General features: G+C 33.9%; 1 protein-coding gene and 1 pseudogene across 2 annotated transcripts in view; one reads left to right on the top strand and one right to left on the bottom strand.

Moving 5' to 3' along the window:
* The window catches only part of NAV3 (neuron navigator 3), a 394,671-nt gene that overhangs the window by 61,153 nt on the left and 309,250 nt on the right, over nucleotides 1-24,268 (bottom strand). For both annotated transcript variants that reach the window (XM_011981392.1, XM_011981393.1), the window contains exons 18-22: nucleotides 23,557-23,717; nucleotides 15,114-15,302; nucleotides 12,142-12,194; nucleotides 6,183-6,206; nucleotides 3,688-3,765 (exon numbers count right to left, since the gene is read on the bottom strand). In XM_011981392.1, the coding sequence (XP_011836782.1) occupies nucleotides 3,688-3,765; nucleotides 6,183-6,206; nucleotides 12,142-12,194; nucleotides 15,114-15,302; nucleotides 23,557-23,717 (505 nt within the window). The remainder of the gene's footprint in view (nucleotides 1-3,687; nucleotides 3,766-6,182; nucleotides 6,207-12,141; nucleotides 12,195-15,113; nucleotides 15,303-23,556; nucleotides 23,718-24,268) is intronic.
* Nucleotides 19,499-22,195, top strand: LOC105540702 (annotated as a pseudogene).

The raw sequence follows: 24,268 nt of genomic DNA, 5'->3' as shown, positions 1-24,268 counted from the left end.
AATTATTTGATGGCTCATTATGATGTATGAAATCTAAAATGACATTATAAACCAAACATAAACAAAATGAATGAGTTCAAAATGACTTGTAGTTAATAGGTGACTTGTGAGTAATTCAAATTCCTGAATGTGTAAAAAATATTATTTCCTTAAGAACACAAATGGCCAGATATACACAAAATTTTACCCCTTATAGTTCTAACAATATTATTAAAATGTTTAAAATATAACTTACATTAAAACTGTTTAATAATCATTTATATACATATCCATTTATGTAAATTCCCAGATACTGCATTATTTAATCTAAAGAGAATTTTAATAAACTTTTTAAAAAAGTAGATGATAATGCATATCTTCATTACCTGTACCTTTTGACTCTCATTCAATTTGTACATTTTTACAATGTAAAACATTTTGCTATTTTTAGTCAGTAAATGTATTTGATGGTAAGAAGCTTTGACAGTCCCTATCACTACCAAATAAAGAAACACTAAAGAGTGGATTAAGGTTGAAACTCCTGGGAAATTAAAAACAAGATATTTTTTCAAAAGAACTGTGGTAGATCTTTAGGTGATTTATATTTCAGTTTGAAACTAAAATACCCCAAATGAAGGAAAAGCATGTTACGTTATGATAGAACACTTCATATACTGAGTAAAGATCAATATCTGATATTTAAAAATATTATTTTATACATGTTAATACATTATATATTTTATAATTATATACACAAGAAGTTGCAGAGACAGTAGAGAGGTCCCTTGTATCCTTCATCCAGTTTCCCCCAATGATTATATATCTTATAAAATTATATTATATATCAAAGCCAGGAATTAAATACTGATTTACATTAATAGATTCACATACATGGATTCATGTAATGGCCATCTCATTCAAAATACAAAACTAAAGATCTCCCCCTTACTATAGTCACACTACCTCTCTCTCTCCTCCATCCTTAACCCTTAGCAATCACTAATCTGTTCTCTGTTTCTTTAATTTTGCCATTTCTGGAATGTTATATAAATGGAATTATACAAAATTTGACCTTCTATAACTGTCTTTTTTCACTCCTCATAATGCCCTTGGGATCCATCCAAGTCGATGCATGTATCAATAGTCATTTCTTTGTATTGTTGAGTAGTAGTCCATGATATAGATGTAACAGAAATTGTTTATTAACTGGCCTATTAAGGGATATTTTTTATTGTTTCCTTTTTTGGCTATTAAAAAATAAAGCTGCTATGTACAGGTTTTTGTGTGGATCTGATGTGATTTGAGAAGTTTTCCAAATTAAATTATAAATTGTTTAAAAGAACATAAAATAGGATATATACCAGTCTCCCATCAGTGTGCAAAAACTAATACTAATGATAATACATGCAGCTGAGTGGAACCTAGAGCAATTTTGGCATTTGTCTCCAAGACTAACACTTTTTAAATTAACACAAAGACTACCATGAATTATCTATTTGGCACTGCTGCTTCTAAGTCTATGTTCCTTATTTTTATTTTTTTTAAATTATTGTTCCCCTAGGGAAACATTATAGATTTCTTTTTTTCCTAATTGTGCTCTTTCCTCATGATATTTTAAAGCCACAGACATTCTGGATGTTCAGTTATGTATTATCTGTATATCTGTGTTTTTCACATAAAAAGAGTACTTAAAAAACACACACACACACAAGAACCAGTTTTCGCCCTTTGTTGGTCATATTAACACCCAGCTGAGAATTCATGTCCTAAAGTCATGAAAACACATCAGTGAAAATAGTCTGACATGCATAATTAGAGCAGGTGGGTAGCCAACTGCTGGAACCTTTCTAAAATTATTGCTCCATTTTCAAACAGCAGTACAGAGTTGACCCCCAAGATTATACTCCTATGTTAGAATTTGGTTCCCTGTGTGTGTGTGTGTGTGTGTGTGTGTGTGTGTGTGTAAGGAAGCTTTTGCATGTGTGTATTAACTATACATAAACGTGAGCATATAATAGGAAAATGTTGAAATGATACACAAGAAACCAATAATGAGTAAGAATGAGATTCTCTGAGCAAAACAAAAAAAACAAAAAAAAGTGAAACACCATTTTAGTTTTTTCTTTTGAATACAATAAGCATCATTACATTTTAAATGGAAAGTATCAGCCCATCTTCCATTATGTCTAACAGCCATTTATTATTCCAATATCTGAATTATATGATGAGATCAACCAAGAGACATTAAAAGTAAAATGAAACCCTGAGTAATCATTCAAGACATCTGCAAGTATCTTGACAATCTAATAAATAAGGTCTGCCATTGAGCCTTCCTCACTGCAGATAAACACAACCCAGGAGGTTCAGGCATTTACATTGTTCTACTTCCTCTAGGTACCAATTCAGGAACCTAGACAACAATATTTCATACTTCTATACATTTAGCCTATATTAAAAAATTTACAGTTGCCTCTGGACTATCTCTTTAAAAAACACAATAAGGTTAAATTATTATTTAATTTTTGAGAAATTATGCAAGTTTTAGATAATTGTTTAAGCAATATGAGAAAATAACAATTTCTAAAACTTGCTATTATTTTCAGGAATCTCCTAACAACATCTATAAAAAATAAATAGAATAAATCCAAAATTAATTTAATTCTCCCAAATTTCAAAAAATAAAATCAATTCAAATACAGTGCTAAAATGAATACATTGTGAATGAAATGATACATATACTTAGAATTTATATTGCACAATGATAACTTAAAAAAAAAACGTAAAATGCCTCTTATTCAAGTCTTATACTGTGGGTCTGTACCTGCTCACTCTTGACATATCATGCTTTGTCTAGGAGACAGAAAAACTCAGTAGAGGAGCAGAGGGAGGGGCGGGGAGGCACAGAGCAGGCCCAAAGCTATGCAGCAGAACTGAGCAAAGGACTGTTGAGTGAGAGAGGCAAGACATATGGCAAAATAGCAGGCATTTCCTTACCCCTCACTGCTGTTCCTAACACCATTGCTCCTCAGGACTGGGAACAGTGCCACATTTCTCCTTTATCATTCTGCATCTACTCTGAGTGCTCCCTGACACAGTGGAAGATATTCAGTAAATGTTAATTTAATTGGCTGTCTTCAATGTCATCATTTCTGCCATCCTGTGCTGCTTTGGTGCCAGTGAAAGTGTACCTTTTCAAACTGCTATGAGAAGGCTGCCAAGGTTTTTTGAGCAAACCATATCTCATCCACAGTGTAGTTAAGCTATCCCTATTTAGACCTAAGTTCATCTTTTAGAATCGACCAGATGCTTAACTAATTGTTCAATACATTGAGAAGAAGGAGGCTGGGCACATGAATATTTTATCTTCCAAAGTCAAGCACTAACAACCCCTCCTACATTGTCAGATAATCTTATGCATGAGGAGTAATAAAAATAGCAAACAAGAAAAGAAGCAACCCATATGGCTGTTACTATTGCTTCCAATCTTATTAGGAACAACAAGCCATTTGAACCACATAGCTGTCCCTCATCAGTTCAGATTTACATTTTATTACTGAGTAGGCAGAAAATGTTAACTTTCTATGAGTCCTGCTAGTTGGTAATTTAAGTCTGTATCAGGCACTGAAAGTTTGTAAGTTTGCTACTAAAATGATTCCATTCTACTATACAAAAATTTTTGTAGTATATTTTAAAAATTAAGTGACTTACATTTGCTGAAAGCTGAGATGTGAGGGTAGCAACTTTTTCTTGTGATGCAACCAGCTCTCTCCGCAGTTTATGGATTTGCTGAATGCAATTAAAAAAAAATCAATGGAATATGCAAGTAGATTTTTACTGAAAACCAATAATTCAAAACAAGAAAGCAAATAACTATATTTAGCTCATTCTAACCCCACTATATCAGCACCAACTCCTGAAAAGAAAGGATATGAACACTGACTCCAGAGTAACAAGCAAATGTCATTCAAAAGGAAAGGGTTATGTGTCAAACTCAAATCTACAAATCAAAGTATGCTTACTTGCTCCATTTGCCATCCCTCAAATGGCAAATGACTCAAGAGCAGTTTATCCCCTGTATTGATTCTTCTCCTTCTAGAAAAACTGTGGTAATAAAACTGTAGAAAAATATTTTCTTTGTAAAAACTGTGTACACACACATTTTTAAATTTTTTAGTAAAAGATACTCCATGTTCTTTTTCAGAAAATCTTAGTTTCTTTTTTCCTCTGTACATTTTAATTTCTCATAGTTTGAAAACTTCTCAAAAGCTATGGAATATCCTGCAGTCACTAAAATTTGGGCTTAATTCAACATTTAATCAGTTCACATTTGAAATGTTATTGGCTGGAGATTTAATGACTGCAGAGAAGGCTTCCCAAATCTGTATTATCATGACCTTTATTTAGTGAGTAATTATTAGCTCAGAGATGCTTTATAGCTTATCCACATCTTAAAAATCAGGGGAAAAAAGCAATGATAGGTGCAACTAATTAGATAAACCGATATAATGAAAATTCTAAAGTGTCTTTCTTTTCAGTTAAGTTCATACTCCAATAAAACTGAAACAGAAAAGGGTAAGGATATATTATATCATGTTTAAAGTTTTAATTCAAGCACTTTCTGCAGTTTAATCTGTATGTCTCATGTTGTGACTAATAGGATAGAACATTTATAACAATCTGACACTTGGTTCTATAAGTATATATCTAGTCTCAAGGGATTTCAGTTACTTGGCTGTTAAACATTCTACTTTTGATGCTTCTCATTTCTTCAAAAACAAGTCTTCTATAGTTGTAGCTGAACTTTTGGAATGTTGTCTCAGTTTGAAAGAGCATTCTTGACATAGTTTATTAACTGTATAGTTTTTGCCCCTGGGCATTAGATTTTGTTGAAAACAAATGGTGGTCAACTGAAACACTCTAACAAAGTAGAGAACTCTAAGCTGGAAACAGAGATAGTAGACATTTATATAATTTCACCAAATGTGATTCTATTTCATTCCTTTTTTTTTTTTCAAAACAGAACACCCCAGTCTAAAATAACATTTGCTTTACGTTTATAAGATAATGACTATGAATGATTTCAGAAAATGTAGCATCTATTTTATTCATAAATGAATCCAAACTCAAAAACATTTCTCAAATTAAATAGTCTGTATTACATGATTCCAGTATCTTTAAAATATAATCCAGGAAACTGTAAAGTGATTGAAATTTTTTTTTAAAACCATAATCCATGATAGAGCATCAATGATAAAAGGGGAGTTGAATAACTACTACTATGGCAAATAGATGGAGCATTTCCATGCATCAGTAGCTATACTATGATCAATGTTAGAAGCTTTGTCATGTCCATGTGATGTAAATAAACCACTTTGATTTTTAAAAATCATACCCACTCTTTAGTTCAGAGATTATAAAGACAAATTGGTTTAATCAATACTTTTCAAATATTTTTAAACATAGCACAAATTTTACTTTTAAAGGTTAATAAAATAAGACTTCAAAGGAAAGGAATACTTTTGCAAAAGCTGTTGCTAAGGCAATTTTTTTCCTCTGTTGTCTGATTGCCTCAGTGTAAACCAATCAAACAGTCATTACCTCACCTTGAATAAAGTCATAATTAAAGTCCTCCTGCTCTCCTTGGCCAGGACAAATGTTTTGCCGAGGGAAATTAAAATAGTATTCTCTCCTGAATGCAGTTTGATTTGCTCATGAGTGTAACCAAATACGTATTTGTGAAATATGTGATTAGAACAATAGCTGCCACAGCAGACATAAAATAGCAAATAGAGGCAACAAGATAATGACACAAAACAGATAGTCTGAGACGCTGGTATCCTGTATTGTGAAGGCTTGGTGCCCAAGATGGTCTCACAGGGAGTGGGGAAAATACTAATAAAATAGGAAGACCATAGGCCTTCATTTATCAATGATTTAATGAGTGCTTACCATTATAGACAACTTATTAGGTGTTGAGCTAAGACTCAATCTAGAATGTGAGAGGAGAGCTTGCTATACAAATTTCCTTTCATTTTATTTTTAAGAGGCAATATCAAAGACCATTTATCAACTAGCTGCCTTACTTCAGCAGTCCTGTGGAGTTCTGCTATTGTATCACAGAGCCCTCTAGTGGTCACAACACTAATTTCATCATGAATGCAAACTAAAATAGTAAATATTGAAATATTGAAAGTTTTTTTTACCTCTGAATGAGCCTTTTCTTCAGCCTGTAAAACAATAAAAAGAAAGACTTTAACTACAAAAACTATTTTCAATTAATTCTGCAAGTGTAAATGAATAAAATAATCATGACGTGTTTTTTTATTATCTACTATGAGAAGAATGGAATGAAGTACATAAAGTTATTCAATTGAAATAGTACAAACAAGTTACTTTAGAATTTAATATAAATGTTTCTTAATATACAAACCATAAGGTATTTTTAAAATATAGGTCATTTGATCCATAGATATATAATATTCCCTTAAGCAAAAGATAGAATTGAAAGACTCTAAGATGAAAATTATAAGCAACATAAACCAAATAATTACAAAATTATACTCTAAAAAATATGGGTGCATGAAAACTTAAAATATTGATGTATCTTTCATACAGATTGTAGGAAACAGACTTCATAAAATTATAAAGATCTCCAGCCAAGGTTTAGATGTCAGAATTCTATTCTGTGATTTACGTATCACAAACAATGTCAAATAAAGCTGGGGTAACATACAGGCCTCTACTGATAACCACAGATAATTAACATTATTTACTTCTATTTTTTCTTTCTTTAGTGATTATTAATAATTTTAATTATCACAAGTCAGCAAAACGCTTAAACACTGAAAACACGGAAACATCCAGTGATAAAAGTGTCTGGCAAACATTTTTGGCTATGCAGCATATAGAAAGGAGGACTGCCATAGGAATTTGCAGGGTGTTTTTGACTTGACTTCCAGAAAACTCCTAGCTCTGTTTTTCTTCTTCATGCCTGCCTGCAAAATGCCAGAAAATGAGTTATGTGCACCATTACATTTGGGAAGCTCCCTTATTCTGGGAAAAGCTGAAGAATGCATAATCTTGTTGAATAGTACAAGTCTGCTTATTGCCATAAGCAGATCCAAAGCTGAAAAACAATCTCTTATTTTCTATGTCTACTTTTGGGATAGTTCTAGATTAATTGATACAAAACTACTTGAACTATTTTTTATTGCTTTTCTTTCAGAAAACACAAAGCAAAGTAGTTTAACCACCAGGATATATTTTATTTGCCAGCAACTCTTTTAACCTGAGCTTTGTCTTCCATATTTTCTGTACCTTTAAAAATATGTAAACTTAGTAATATAGTGGCTAAATAATAAAGTGGCTAAGTGGTAGAATCCTAATAACTTTTATAAGAAAACTGCTTTAAAAAGCAATCTTGAATAATTTACATTTCAATTTTAGATTTCTAAGGAAATATTTCATTTTATAGATCCTAATAATTTTAAGGTTTTATACACAGTTTGGTTTTTGAATAAAAAGTAAGCAAGGAATATTAAAAGTTTCATTGCCTTAAAACATATGGCATAATTAACTATGTAACTATGTCTATTAGTTTTTCCTAGTACTTTGTTTTTGTTGTTGTTGTTGTTTTTCTTTTTCTTTTCTTTTTTGAGACAGGATCTTGATCTATCACTCAGGTGCACTGGCACATTCACGACTCACTGCAACCCACTATGCCTGGCCTACTTTTTATATTTTTTGCCAGTTTATTCTGCCCAATCCTGCTTCTAGGCTTCCTAGAATTATAGAAAGCCGGTAAAGTTTCAAGAGTCAATAAATCATTCCTGTATTTTTTAATACTAATTTATTATTTTAAAAAATAATCAAGAAATATATGCATCACATTTAAAAAATCTGTAATAGTTCTGTTACATATACTAGTAGCAAGCATAATCATTAAATATCAATTCTATACATACCGTATAGCATGACTTTTCTTGCTACCAATTTTTCAAAACTATTATTTGCTTTAACCTTTGCCTTCTTTCATACTCTATGGTTATTAATACCAGGTAGGTGTTATCATAAAAATAAAGCAATGAGCCAGAATATTAGTATTATTTTTTTTCAGTAGCTTAGGTGTGGGATTAATGATGTCATAATGGAATTGGATTATTTGCCAGTTTTTTTACAATGGTTTTGAGCAAGCCCAGTGTCCTGGAGATGATACAAAATATGAAACACTTGACTGAATAAAAGCATATCCATGAATTCTTTATTCTGTAAGCCAATAAGTAACCATTTATCCATTCAAATTTATTAATTAAAAAGTTATGACTTTAGTACTAGCTATTTGTTAGGCAACATATTAAAGAATCCACAATGAATCAAAAATGACATTTACTCTCATGAAAAAATACAAATCAGAATTCGAATTCAAAACAGGTTAAACAAAGTTTTTAATACACAGTTAATCAAAAAAACATCTATTGCAGGGATCAAAACTTTAAATGCCTAACAGGACAAGGCTTATAAAGAATAAATGGACTTGAAGTTTTTAAAAAGTGACATGACCTTTCCTTGGCTGTCTTTCATTTTCCCATTTGACAACGATATAGACAGCAAGGGGTATTTCTTTCTCATGAGGAAAGCAATAGCACAGTGAAACCTAGCCACCCATATTTAGCTTCAGTGTCAGGAAGAAAAGCATTGGTGGAGGCTGTGGCTTCCTGAGAACCCACACCAACATCTAAAGGGGTCAATTACAGGTGACTGAAAACCCAGAGGAATTTCATCTTAGTATTGCTAGATATTCCATAGATACTCCAATTATTTTAAAAAGGAATTTAAAATTTTGAATTTTTAGGTAAAAGCTCCATATTTCACAATACTTCACAGTGTTGGCTTTGATTCCCTCTCCCTGCTCTCCCACCTTTCCCCGTTCCCTTTTTTTTCCCCCAGATGGCATTTGGCTCTGTAGCCCAGGCTAGAGTGCAGTGGCCCTCACTGCAGTAGCCTTAGCCTCCCAGGTTCAGGAAATTCTCCTGCCTCAGCCTCCCAAGCAGCTGGGATTACAGACGTATGCCACCATGCCGGGCTAATTTCTGTATTTTTAGTAGAGATGGGGTTTTGCCATGTTGGCCAGGCTGGTCTCAAACTCCTGACCTCAAGTGATTCACCCACCTCAGCCTCCCAAAGTGTTGAGATTACAGGCGTGAGCCACCGTGCCTGGTCTTAGATTTCAAAACAAAGACACAAACCATAAGTTTGCCAAAGGTAACACCTCTGCAGATCAGGTTAGGCTTGTGATTTCCAACCAGTTTGCAGACATCCTGAGACAAATGGGACAGATCTAGCTAATATTTTCAAATTTTATTTTATAGGTATAGTCCAAAGAAATTTGGCAACTTGCCTGATGTCATCCAATAATTACCTGATTGAACCAGGCAAGAATGCAAAGCAACTAAATCTCTATCCAGAGTTATTAAGAAGGCATGAAAAATAATAAGAAGTTGCTTTTTCATTTGATAGTTTAAAAAGCATTTTCATAGGTATTTTCTCATTGCCAATTAAATCCTAGTTCCTGATAACAGAGTACCGGGGAAAGAATGACTCCTCATCTTTTATGATGTTTCTCTTTAGTAGTTCCCCAAATATGCCCTTATTTGAATTATTTTACTACAGTTTACTTGTCAATTCAAATATATCATTTTCATCATCTCAAATACAACTCTTTTAATTTTCTAATAATATCACCTTCTCATGCGGCTCGATCACCTAATCCATTCTTTACTCACTTAACAATATCTATCCTACCTCCATATATTGGCCTATAAACATACATACACACATACACACACATTTATAGATATATCTACATATATACATATTCTATTTTACTCTCTGTTCCCATTTCATATTCTACTCTTAATACAGTATTTCTCATGTATGCTTTCGAATTATCCTCATTATTTTGACATCCCACTCCTATCTACAAATGTACCCCTTGGGTTCTCTATAAACTTGCACTATCCAATCTAGTAGCTGCTAGGCACATGTGGCTATTTAAACTTAAATTAATTAAAATAAGAAAGTCAATTCATCTGCACGCCAGATACACTTCAAATAATCAATAGCAACATATGGCTAATAGTTACTATATTAGATAGTGTAGATATAGAACACTTTTATTAATACAGAAAGGTCTACTGGACACTGGTAGACTAGTAATCTGTTTTTCCTTAAACTTATGAACCTTTTCTTGAAGAATACATTTTTCATAAAACAACTTCAATATTGGGATACACGATACTTGTATATATTTATGGGGTGCATGTGGTATTACACAAACATACGACGTATAATGATCAAATCTGGGTAAGTGGAATATCCCATTCTTCATTTAAGAAGAATATCATTTCTTCCTGTTAGGAACATTCCAAATCTTCTTTTCTGGCTATTTTGAAATATACAATAAATTATTGTTAACTATAGTCACTCTATTGTGCTACCAATCACTAGACCTTATTTCTTCTAATGGTATTTTTCTTTTTTTTTTTTTAGTTTTTCTTAGGTTTCATAAAGGTAGTTTTATCCAAATATTAATTATTGTACATATTTAGACTAAAATGATAATGATGCTACATCTTTTGATGTTATACATAGATTTAAATGGCAATGGTTTAAATCAGAATACAATTCCCCAACAAACGGCAGTGCTGGCCCAACAGGAGGAACACTAAGTCTTAATATATTTCTTTTATGTGATTTTTTCATGCATGTTTATACATTCCTCACTTTATCCATTTGCATAAAAAGCACATTTACCTAAACACTAATAGTGATGTCTTAATTTCTGGAAGCTATGGGCAATTTTAATCATTGAAAGGAGAAATAAGAAAAATATTACCTCTGCCAATAACAGTCTGATTTTGAATGACTATGTAAGGCAGTAAATATATGAGATTAACCTATAAACAGAAGGTTCAAACAAACATTTGAACTTAATGAAAATGAGTGAAAAAATTATTGCCCATGATGCTCCGTTAATCAGTGACAGCAGAGGCTATGAACTTTTCATGAACCTTACAATACAGGATTAAGGCTTATTCATAGTACTCAAGTCTCATTGAGATTCAGTAGGCTGCTTTTAAATATACCTCACCATTAACCTAGCTCTAAAATGACTCACTCATAAAACATAACTTCCTGTAGGCTGCTACTTTTTAAAAAGGATAGAATTGTATTTAACAAACAGAAAAACTCTCTACAATTTCACACATTTGCAAAAGAACTTGAAACACTGGTTTTTTTTCTTAATAAATAAAGTTTCTGCCCAAGTGTGCTGGCTTACACCTGCAATCCCAGCACTTGGGGAGGCCAAAGCGGGAGGAATTGCTTGAGGTCATGGGTATTGATCAGCCCTGGCAACATAGCAATGACCTTGTCTCTACAACAATTTAAAAATTAGCTGGGCACGGTGGTGCGTGCCTGTAGTCCTAGCTACTTGATGGGCTGAGGCAGAAGGATTACTTGAATCCAGGAGTTCAAGGCTGCATTGAGCTATGATTGTGTCATTGTACTCCAGCCTGGATGACAAAGCAAGACCTCGACTCCAAAAATAAATAAATAAATAAATAAAAATAAAAGTTTAAAAAATCACACTCTTTCAAAAATCGTATTTAAGAAAACATCTCTGGTTCTTTTATGCTTTTACCCTTTATCCTTAATGCTTTTACCCTTCAATAATCCTCTCAACAATAAAGTTAAAAATGAAAAATGAGGAGAAAATACTACAGAACAATTAACAGTCATGGCTCAGAGAACAAAACATGGACAACTTGTCATTACTAAAATGACAGTATAGCAGACTACATGGTTTCACAGACTCCAAGTCATACCTCAATAAGTTTTATGAAATTGAATTCTACATCCACTCATTGATTACAATGAGTGCAAAAAAGCCCAGTGAAAGCACATGTAAGTGACCAAAAAATGGCTGGTGGAGCACCTGGCACATTCTTGGGTATTGAGCAGCTTAGAGTATGCCCTTATTTCACTACACAACTCCTGTGTACAAGTCATAGATGAATGTGATCTATTCACAGTAACATGATCTATTTCATCCTTTGTGTACATGGCAAAAGCACAAGCTTTTTCTTAACAGCCATTACTTACTGTAGAGTAAAGAGAAGATGTGCTGGACACCAGTGATAATGAAGAGCCATGAACTGGAGAAAACAAAGAGAACAATAGAGTTAAAATAACGAGGTCTACTCAAAAACCCCAGCCTTTACAGAAAAAGTAAAGAATGGGTGGTTAGGGAAATTAAGTAATAACAACTGGCTATAAGATTCTGAGAACCAGCCTGCTATAAATTTTTGGCAATCAGGACATTGAGACACGGAAGAGCCCCATTCATACTCCCTAAAGTATCTCAGTTGCCAAGTTATTAGACAGAAGTCTACAAGCATGAGCCCTACCAGCCTGTTTCTTACATATTGAAAGCTACGGTAAATTCCCGTATAATAAATAGAATAGCATGGAAACCCAAACTAAAGTTGCCATAAACTTTTAAACTTTAAAAAGCATATGTACTTTATTTATTTCATTTGTATCCAACAAAGGTCCATTTTCAGATTTTTTTCCCCATATAATTTCAGGGAAATAAGTACTTTTATCTAATGTGTTATTACAACATTATCTGTGATGCATTAATCATACTCTTATAAATGTGGAATTACTGTTCCTTTACTAATTTTAGTAAGAGAAAAATACTTTTTTTTTCAAGGTGGTGTCTCAGAGAAATTGAGAACGGAAATGTCACACTTGCTTTTATCTGTTTCAAATATCATTATAAACATTGGACATTCTGCTTTATACTTCTGTACTTCCAATGTACTAAACCCAAAAGGCGGATAAAATGGTGCTGAATAATATTTGCAGAAAAGTTTATCCTCTTTTTACCATGGAGTAGCATGGTTATTTCTGCTCATTGTGTATTAAACAAACATTAGTTAAGCATGAACAATGTGACAAGCTGTTGTTAGATCCTGGAACTACAAAAATAAATAAGATAAAATCCCAAAAGCTCAAAAAGAAGATATAATGTAAAAGATATTTACAATAGAGTACTACGAATGCTACTGAGATCAATATGGTGGGTACCACAAGGACATATGGGAGGTGCTTAAGACCTGATCAGGAGAGGACTGGAATAGCTGCACTAGGTTTGTGGCAACATGGATGAAAACAAGGGGATGGAATTGGAGGATACCAGGAAGAACCTTTTTAAAACTGAGTATATAGATGTGGTCAAAAGAGGAATAAAGAACAACCCCCAGTTTTCTAACTTGGGCAAAGCTACTACTCTATCTGATGTGCAAAATGTTGGTATTTGAGTCAATTATTAAAAAAAAAAAATTCTTTCAATCTCTAATAATACCCTCATAAACTAAAATGTTACCCTGATGTACCAGAAAAAAGGTGAACAATTAAACAGGTGATCTCATTCTCATTCTTTTTGTTTATGATCTTAGAACATATGGCTCAGTCTCTTCATCTGTCAGTGTGAGCATTAGGTAGGATATCAATAAAGTTCCTTCAATCTAGTTCAATAAGTCTTGAATCTAGATCACCATTTAAGAACTAGAATAGGTCAGTATTCAATGTATGAGCACAAAAAAAACCATCTTGCCCACTTAGGCTAGCTTTCAGAAATTCAGATTATTTAATCCTCATATATTGAAGGCCAGAATTTCCCCGTATTTAAAAATCACTTTATTTGTAAAAGCTGCACTCTAGAAAGCCATCTGTATGCTTACCAAATTATTTTAAAAGTATTATAAGAAGCCTATCTGTGACGAGAGCAACAGAACCATTTCAGAAAGCAGTGTCCTTACATTTGAGAATAGTTATGTGTTGTCTGTCTACATGGCAACAATCAGTGGACTTGGATATAATTCACTGTCTGTCACAGTGAACTTAGTGGTTTGGTTAATATTGCAAAAGGCAATGACAACTCTTCTCTACTGATTTAGTGCCAGTATATTAAATCCATAGTGGTGACCTGAAAAATATGAGCCAATTTTCACTGCTGCCTAACCCCTGAGTCAGAAGATATTTTAAATAAGAATGTAGGAAGGGAAAAGATAATGGAATAGAATTGTTCTTTATTCTCATATTTCATCCTTGTGACAAACCTATGAAGTTACAGATGCAGAACTTAGGGCTAAGAAAGTTAAGACACTTGCCTAAGTTTACACCACAAATAAATGGATGGCAAAAGGATTAAACTCTGGTATATCTCAAGATTTGGAGACCTTTCTTTTAAACATAATTATTAAGGTTAATAATTTCATTCTAATCAATTTGCACTTTACGTCTAGTTTTATTTTATCCTTAGCTGAAATGCTTTATAATATGTATGCTATAAGTTTTCTTTATGGATACTAAAAAAAATTCACTAAATCAAAGAGAAAAGTCTCTCAAATTATTGTTAAATTTGACATTTGAGCTTCTAAAGTTTAGAAAAATATTTATATTTGAGCATCAACTCAGCTTCCTGAGGTTTTCAAGCTGATTTATTTAGAGTATTTACATAGAACTATATAACTATAAAGATATTTAACAGGTTAGGTGACAATTTTATTGCCATTGGATGAAGAAATAATGACTTATAAGCAAAAAAGTAGGTATAATATGAATTCTAAAATGATACAACAAAAAATTAGCACCAGAGGGAATTTCTGGGAATGTAAATCATCAACATGTGGTATTTTCATAAAATAATGTTTCTGGTTTGCATGTCTTTATGGCTCTTTAACCAAAATGTCAAACAAAACATTTGCTTTGATATTTGATGCACCTGGGAAAATAGTTTCTATGTATATTTCTGTATTGGAAAAGTAGATTTAGTCTAAACTCTTCTACAGCCAAGTATTAATCTAAACAAATTCTGCCATATTTCCAAATGCATAAAGCAATAGAAGATAATACAGAATAAAACTTCTTCAAGCTTCTAGTTTCCCAAATGATAATTACACTAATTTATTTTCCTCTTCAGAAATCTTTGTGATGTGAGTGATGCAATGGTTTCCCTCTCAGGGTTTAAATAAAGTGACTTCATCTTTATTCCCCCCAACACTTACCTTCTTCCATGCTGTCTCTGAATGAGCCTGAATGACTGATGGCACGAGGTCTTTCCTCCAGAGAAGTGGCACTCCCACAAAGCTGGGAGTCATCATAGAGATCGAAGGAAGAGTCTTGGGCTGGGATGCTGTTTGAGCGCATCATGCTGGGCCCAGGAAGGTTGAATTGAGACAAATTTGTTGGGCTCACTGAAAAACAAAGCACACAGAGCCTATTACTCTGAAGCTTGAAAGATGAAAATAGCAGGTTGATAGAAAGTAAGAACATGATCCCAATTCTTATGAAAACATGAATGTATAGTGAGTCCCTACTTAAGGTAAGAGTCTGCCTCTGAAATATCCAGTAACAGATCCTACTGAGTCCCTCTTTTCCTCTAGCACTTTCATGGCAAGCCTTATGTCAATTTCTAAAGCAATAGTACACAAAACCAACAAGTCTCATGATTAGGATCATCATTATTATCAAAGTTAGGTTATAAGGAGATAGCATGTAATAAACATTTTTATAACTAAACACAATGTAACATACATGGTATCTGTAGCTCACCATAAGGTTAATTGTACGAAATGATTTTCTACTCTGTTTAAGATGAGCATGTCACGATGAGATGGTCAAAAGTCGCAAACATGTTATATTTCCAAAGAAGTATCTTAAGTCTGTAATTTTTAATAAGAATTTATTTTTTTATTTTTATTTTTTTTGAGACGGAGTCTCGTTCTGTCGCCCAGGTTGGAGTGCAGTGGCGCAATCTCGCTCACCGCAAGCTCTGCCTCCCGGGTTTACGCCATTCTCCTGCCTCAGCCTCCAGAGTAGCTGGGACTACAGGCACCGGCCACCGCGCCCGGCTAGTTTTTTGTGTCTTTAGTAGAGATGGTGTTTCACCGTGTTAGCCAAGATGGTCTCGATCTCCTGACCTCATGATCCGCCCACCTCGGCCTCCCAAAGTGCTGGGATTACAGGCGTGAGCCACCGAGCCCGGCCAAGAATTTATTTTCTTATTGCTTATTGCCAAATAGTCCTCATCTGGTAGTCATCAATTTAAGGAAATATTTGGTTGATTATATGTATAACTGCATTGGAAAACAATACCGTTGTAAAATTTGGAATAAAAGCAAAGCAGAAAAATTGAGAAAGACATTCTAAATGTTTATATTTAAGAAAAGCAAGTTTGTTACTGGTATATGAGAAAGCAGGCAGGAGCCTCTTAAGATATAAAGGGAACTACTGAGTATTTCCAAAACTTTGGGGAATCTGTCTGTGGCTTAGAGTTGTTCTGACATCACTTAAAAATTTACTAAGTTTTTTTCTTTGACACAGGCACTAAACTTCTTCTTCATACAAGTACTGGCTCTCTAAACAATGTAAAACAGGAGAAGTATACCCAGAGGTTACTGGAGATAAGTATCTCATATTTGGAAGGCACTGTGCTTGATAATTCTGATATTAACTGAATTAACACACAGAACAACCCTCTGATAGAGCCAGTTATTGACTGGAGTAAAAGGAAGCATAGGACTAAGAATCACATATTTAAAATGTAATGGAAAAGGAAAAAAATACGAATCTGCAAAGTGTACAATCTATTGGAAAAAAAAGAAGAAAGGATGGAAAGAAGAAAAAAGTAAAAAAGGGAGAGGGAGAGGATCTGCCTATTTTTCAAGAACATTCCTTCAGCCTGCAGTGACCATTAGTACCATTTTGGTCTGATTAGTGACAACAGCCAGTAGGTACACTGTAGGACATTCAAGACTTAAAATGTTTATGTTTAAGGTGGCAGATTGCGGTAAGTCACCCTATTCTTGGCTCACAGTATGAATGTACTCTTGTTTAAATTAATGAAGTATTAAACAAATTTGCAAGGGCATCATTTTAGTATACATATCTATAGGGTTAGAAGTATATTTTATTTGCTTTTTGGCTTTGTATAATTCTTACCTAAATGATTGCAGAGATGTCCAAGTGAAGTGTACTTCTACAATTTCAATACATAATACTTAGCTCTATCAAGATGAAACATTAATGAGGATTAGGATAGATTTTAAAGGGAATAGTTTGCATTTATGAACACTTTCGATAGGTTCTCCATCAGAAATTACACCCAACTGCTTAAGACTGTTCAATTAAGTTCATAACTATGACAGATCTGGTTTTAGATGTTGCAGTTGAAAAGAAGGAAAAAGATGACACAGTCTCTGATTTCAAGAGTAGCCAGTAGGGCAGTTGTCTGAAGAAGGAGAAAAGTCAATATGTAAAATAGAACAAGAGAAACTATACAATAGAAGACAAATGTAACACAGACAAAGATAACTTTTCGAATGGAACACAAATTGGTAAAGATCTTCTAGTGGTAGTTTTGCTTTCCATCTGCTTTGGGCAAATAACCCAATCACTACCCTTCAATTATTTTATGAATAAACAATGGAAGAATAAAAAGCCTGTAAGATCCATTCAAAGCCAAGAGGCACACAAGAATTTCCAAATAGAAGAGAAACAGATGTGGCAATGTATCAGGAAAAAGAGGGCTACCAACTTTGTCTTAAATTGCATTTGCATAGCCAAGCCACTAATCTTTTGTTAAGATTATATATTTATTTGTAGTAACTTGAGGAAAACAGCATCTGATATCAATGTGGACTGGGTTTTTATGATATTATTAAATACTATTATTTTGAGACAGGGTCTCACTCTGTCTCCCAGGCTGGAGTATGCAGTGCCACGATCATAGCTCACTGTAGCCTCTAACTCCTGGACATGGGATCCTCTTGCCCCAGTGTCCTGAGTGCTGCTGGTATTACAGGCATGATCCAATGTGTCTGGCTGGACTGGGTTTTTAAATAACCCCAAGTTACTCTCTACCTTTGCATCTACAGCTAGACATTAACTAGTGAGTTTATTATACTGTTTTAGACATGAAGAGCTGTCTTATGCAATCTAACTTTGACTTATTTTGTAGAATCTGGATATATATAACTAGTAACAATAGGTGAAGATTCAGGAAAATTTTATTTGATCTCTTAAAGAAAGAATTCCAAAAGTGTTATTTCTAGATTTTAGTAGTTTCTGTCATTGGCGGGTTTAAAGAAGAAGCTACAGATGTCATAAAATTTTACATAAGAGATGAAGGGTTGAACCAGATGTGGTCTCTTCTGACTGTGAGATTCTATGCTTCCAAAAGAATAGAAGACAGGAGTTTATTCTGAGAAGGTTGAAGGGTGAGCACGAAGATGGGAAAGGATTCAAGGTAGAGGAAGATTTGAGTACCAAAGCATAGAAACTATTCCTATGCAAAGGTGTTTAACAATCACTGTATGCAAAAGGATCCATCTAATTTAGAGAATATTAGATGGATATTAGAAGTGACAGTTTGACATTAATGTTCCTGCATGTAACCCTTGTGGCAAGGTGAAAAATGAATCTGAGAAATTGTTATCACTCATGGAGGCATGACAATGAGTCTCACCAGGTTATGAGATGGCTCACGAGAACTATGACCTCTTTTGTTTCTCTTCTATTTAGAAATTCTTGTGTGTCTCCTGGCTTTGAATGGATCTTAGAGGCCTTTTAGTCTTTCATTTTTTATTCATAAAAAAACTGAAGGGTAGTGGTTGGGTTATTTGACCAAATGAAGTTTCATCCAAAGACTTTTTGATTTATATAAGTTATATTCTGTTATTCTTTCTTGAATGGGAATGGTTTCTACTAGGGCTAGCACACTGGGAATGACACACAAATGATAGTTTACTGTGGCAGTAGCTCACAGTAGTCTACTAAATATGACATATTGTAGTGATCTTAATTTTCTACTATATGTTGTGATTTTTTACAGTAATATTTTTAAAAATTTTATATATTAACACATTTTAATTGGTAGAAAGAATAAAGAAAACATGAATACTGCAACTTTTGAACATTAATAATAATCCTGTATCTTACTGATTATTCAGAAAAGATAATGGTCAAATGAAAAATGCGTGATGTTAAAAGACAGCAAGAGGACATATTCAAGGTAATTACATATATATATAATTTAATAATAAAGTAACTTTAATTTATGATTGCATTTTAAGAATACTCATTTTCTTGCCCAATAAAGAGGTTCACGTGAACTGTAAATACAGTAAAAACTCTTTAAATATTACATTTTTGAAATTAGTCATTTTTTCCACTCTGAAACAATACAGCATAAAGGTCTCAAAATGCCTCATTTGAAGTCATATGTGCTTCTAAGATCTGGGGAGGTACATGAGAGTGTGTTGACATGGATAGGAATATCTTCTTTTATACCTCTCAATGGGTGAAAATGTTGAGACATAAGGGAGTCAACAGAGTAAGATCAATTTCAAATCTGCAATTGTCTACAGTTAAAAAAGCTTCAGCAAGGACAATGTCCCTGAAAATGAGAGACAGATGTAGGAGATATTCTGAATATAAAATCACAGTATCCTGTCTACTGAAAATGTACAATATGAAGAGCACAGTTTCAAGTAAGACTATTGATTACACAGATTTTGCACTAGAGTAGAGAGAAGGATGATACGTGAAATTATAAGACAAATAGAAGAAAAGAACTCAAGAAAAGACTTTGATATGAGGTGGCTATATGGTCTAGCACATTGATGGGATTTTAGTTTTAGAACTGAAAAAGGTCTCAGACAGAAAGTGAAATGTTGATTTGAGAGATCAGAATTAAAGTTGTGAATGAGAACATAGAAAAAGGATTTAGGATAAAAAAAAGTCTAAAGGAAAAACAACTTGGTAAACACATAAATATCAGGAGAAGAGGGAAGATGAATTGCATTGCCCAAGGTTTGCACCTAATACCTGGAACAATTATTAATATAGTCCCATTCACTCTCAAAAGTGACCTTGTGTCTACAACAAATGATACAGCTTTGTTAAGATAAGCAACCCCAGGAGAAATTGTAGTTGGAAAAGTATGAAGAGAATCAAGAGGGCAGTGTCACTTAAGTCATGGCCTGTCTGATACAGTTGAGATATCTCTGATATAAACCACAATAGATTAAGGGGGGAAACCCACATCCTAGAAAGGTAAACTTGACCTTTCAGACTGGGTTTCTATAGCAATGAAATGTAAGGGATGTATTTGATCAGTGGTTTTCTAATTCATCAGAACATTAAAGCTCTACAGAGAGCTTTGTTATCAGTAAAAGTATAATTCACATTTCATTTATTAATTGTGTTTTAACTGTGAAAACTATGTAATAAAATACATTCCCAAGTGTGCTATAGAATCATTCATTTTTTAACACATTGTGATCATGGACATGTAGGCTTCAGTTGCCATGTTAACTTTAATTTATGCAAATCTTAGAATAAACTTTTCTTTGCACAAATATTTGACATTTGTGGTAAATTAGTCCTTGATAGAAATCTCATAGTTTTGTGCTAGTCTTTTAAAAATACAATCTGTGAATGTCTTTCACAAAATCTTGTGGTTACTGTCTTGTGAATTACTACTCAATTAAATGGAGACAAAACTCAGGCATATCTAATGAATGCTACTCTATGATAGTGTGAAACATGCTTTCCAATAAAACTAATGATTTGGCAGAATCTATCAAGTCTTACACACGTCTCCATCTTTATATACACTATATCCATCATTCTTTACAATATGACCTACGTATTATGTATCCATTCAAGAGATAACAAAATTAGTTTAAATGACTTCACCAATGTCAGACATAGTAAGTGGTGAGTCTTTTTGTTCCTAAAGAATAATGAAGGTGGATCTAATCAGAATAATAATGGTGAGGAAAAATAGAATAAGGAGTCAACTAATCAAATTAATGCGAATTAATGAAAAGAACTGATAGGAGACATGAAGTACTTAGCAAGCTTATAGCATTTTAGGTGATTTGGGTGTGTTTTAGATGTTGTAGGAAACTATTTTGTCTCATATTCCTATGACCTACACAAACATTTTAAATTCATTTTTTGAAGTTAAGGCGTTAGGCTTTTTACTTTTTAAAAAAATCAGCTGCAACTTAAAGTAAATAAAATCTATACATTCTTTGGCATTATAGGCAAAGACTCTTATCACTATTATATTGTTAGGAAACAAAAGCTTGGTGTTTGATATGAAATCATTAGCTTATATGAAACCATGACCAAAATAATTGTTTTCAATTGCTAAAAGCCCTACTCAGTACAGTGGGAAGGGTTGCAATAGAAAAAACAAAGCCTTGAGTCTTGTCCTGGTTGAAAGCTGGAAAGTCCAACTTATTGAAAAATGTGAATCTTCTATAGGTACATGATTAGAATTTTTTTTCCAGTGAAAAGAGAAAAAGTAACGAGGCCCTTGGAACCCTCGGGGGCCAGGAGGGTTTGGGCCCGTAGTGTCTGGGCTTCCCTTCTTTGGGAGAAGGGAAGAAGAAGAAGACACTTGAGGACCCAAGGTGCTTCTCTGTGGGGATGTGGTCCATGGGTGCAGGAGCCCTTGGAGGCTGCTGCCTTGGCACTGCTGCTGGCCAAGAGAGATGTATTTTTGTCTAAGTCCTGGAAAGAGGTGCTGGAGTACCTGGAGAATATAGACCTGAAAACACTAGAGAAGTAACCAATGACTTTCAAAGCAAAGGAGCTATGGCAGGGAAGAATGGAGTTGTGATTGTGGCTGTGCCAGACTGTTTTCTCTGGCAAGAGGGGGCTGCAGACCTGTCATCCCTCAACCCAAGTTGGACGATCTGGGTGTCCCCCTCTATGCAGTTGTTAATGAGCAGATCAGGACTGACATAAAGTTTTTCCAAACTTGTTTCAAAAGAGAAATCCTCCTGGATGATAATAAAAAGTTCTATGGTCTACAAAGACAGAAAAGATGATGTTTATGGGATTTAGCCCTCTGGGAATGTGGCTTCCAGCCTGGAATCGAGGCTTCCCTGGAAACCTGGAAACCCAAGGCTTCATCCTCAGGGGAGTTTTTGTGGTGGGATCAGGAAAGCAGGGAATTCCCGCGCATGGATAAAAAGAATATGGAGACAAAGTAAATTCACTTTCTGTTCTGGAAGCTGCTAGGAAGATTAAACCAGAGACTTTGGCCTCAGAGAAAAAAATGATTGCATGAGACTACCCAACTCAGAGAAACTATGGACATTCATTCACCTGCGTTCATGGAATGTGTTGTCCCCATTTGTGTCCCTAAGGAGTTAGAAATCTGCATTTATCTTATTCTCAGTATGACTTATTAACATATTTTAATATTATACTCTGTTTAGACCCAGTGAGGCAAAATAGTCCCAAAACAAGACTGGCAAAAAGCTAAGAAAGCAGTGAAGGTTATTCAGCTGAAACCTGGAAAATACAAGGCTCAAAATTGACGGTTGTGCCTCATTACAAATGTGTATGGTGTTTGAGTTCTGTTATTTGAAATTATGTTCATTTTCAGGTCTTCAAAAATCTAATAAAACTTGATGATTGACTTGAAGGTTAGAGAGTATAAGGTTTTGGCTTGAGTGTTTTCTATTACTAATTTTTTATATAATGTCAAAGTAGTACTTTCATGATGGAATTGATGTACTCTGGGATAGTTTGACAAAGGTAAATTATAAAGATCAAAACTCATCTTTATGTACAAGTTTTTCTGATAAACTAATGATAAAAATATTTACCATAAAAATAATGAGAACACTTTATATGTGACTTTATAGAAGATAAACCGATTTTTAAAGTCATTGAATGTATTAAATGGTATCTGGCATATTGAGCTTTCTTTAATTATTTTGCTACTCAGAGTGTTTTTGATGACATTTTATGCATATTATTTTATACTTCATACAAATGATGCTAAATACAAAGTAACCCAATGGCTATGTTGGTAATTTGTTTTTCATTGTATCTATCTGAAAACATTCAGAGTATTGTCTTAACAGAAATTCTGGTATGCATTTTAAGGAGTTTTAATTTTAACAATGTTAAAAGAAGTTAGCTTGGAGTCATGGAATTACATATGTTTTTCTTCCTAATTGTTTCTATTTTCTACAAAAGACTACTAATTCGTTTTAAGGATGTTTTAATATTTCAAGCAAATAAATAAGGAGATGCTTTCCTGTTTTTTAAGAGGATTCTAAAATGGAATGGAAAGGTCCCTGGGCTTAAAGTCAGATGTTCTGGAACTGATTACTACCTTGAACCCTTAGTAATGGTAAGACTTTTTCAAGTCAAGTGACCTTTCTGAGCCCTGAGCCTAGACTAGAAAACAACCACAGTATTAACCTATGTTAAGCATTTGTCATGAGCAATAAACAGTATAATGTTTGGAGATTATTCTCTGAAGAGTAAACAATGACACAAATGGAAGGTACTGTTAAAGTGCCTTTATTCCTCCCTTTAAATGAAAATGTGTTGTGTTAGGGAGAGATTCCAGGGTTTCTGTGAGAGTGAGTGGTGAAAGAAACAAAACAAAATCAATATTTTAGAATATTTTACCCAAGTTAGAAAAGTGGTATTTTCCAGCTGCAGAAGATGACATGGCAGAAGGCGAAACCAGAGGTGACTGGTTGCCAGTGTCCTGAAGCCCTCCAGTAGAATGAGAACGCAACCACTCTTTGCCCTCTTCTTGGTTGGCCTGCCGAGATGATGGGGTATATCTGCAAAACAGCACAGCTATGACACTTAAGCACATCTACAAGGGCAAGGCAATGCCAAGACAGGAAAACAATTGAGAGGAGGTTACTATTCAGAATGAACAACAATTTCAAACAGATTGAATCTAATTATAATTGCTCAGTTCTCCCAGATGATCTTACACCATCTGTTTGAATCACATAGGAGAAAAATAAAATAAAGGGATTTGAGGAGAAAATTATGCTTCTATCAGATATGCGGTTGGAAATCATAAGCAATGAGCAGACAGCCAAGTTAATTGAGAACTCAAAAGCACAGGGCTAGAAAGGATGTAAAGAGGGTGAAAACATGGACTACAAATGGAGGACACCGGTGGGCCAGGGCCAAGAGAAATGAAGTGATGGTCACAGAAGGCATAGGGAAATGGAATACATATTGTCAGCTTTTTGTTTTGTTTTGTTTTTGTTTAAGGAAAAACAGTTCTTTTGTTAAAATGCCACTTGACATCATGCCTAGATTACAAAAATAGGGAGGGAGATGTGCTCGCTTTACTGGATAATAAATTTCTGGAACA

The sequence above is a fragment of the Mandrillus leucophaeus genome, unplaced genomic scaffold, assembly GCF_000951045.1.
Source record: "Mandrillus leucophaeus isolate KB7577 unplaced genomic scaffold, Mleu.le_1.0 Scaffold225, whole genome shotgun sequence".
NCBI lineage: Eukaryota > Metazoa > Chordata > Mammalia > Primates > Cercopithecidae > Mandrillus > Mandrillus leucophaeus.
This window is presented reverse-complemented; position numbering and strand designations above follow the sequence as displayed.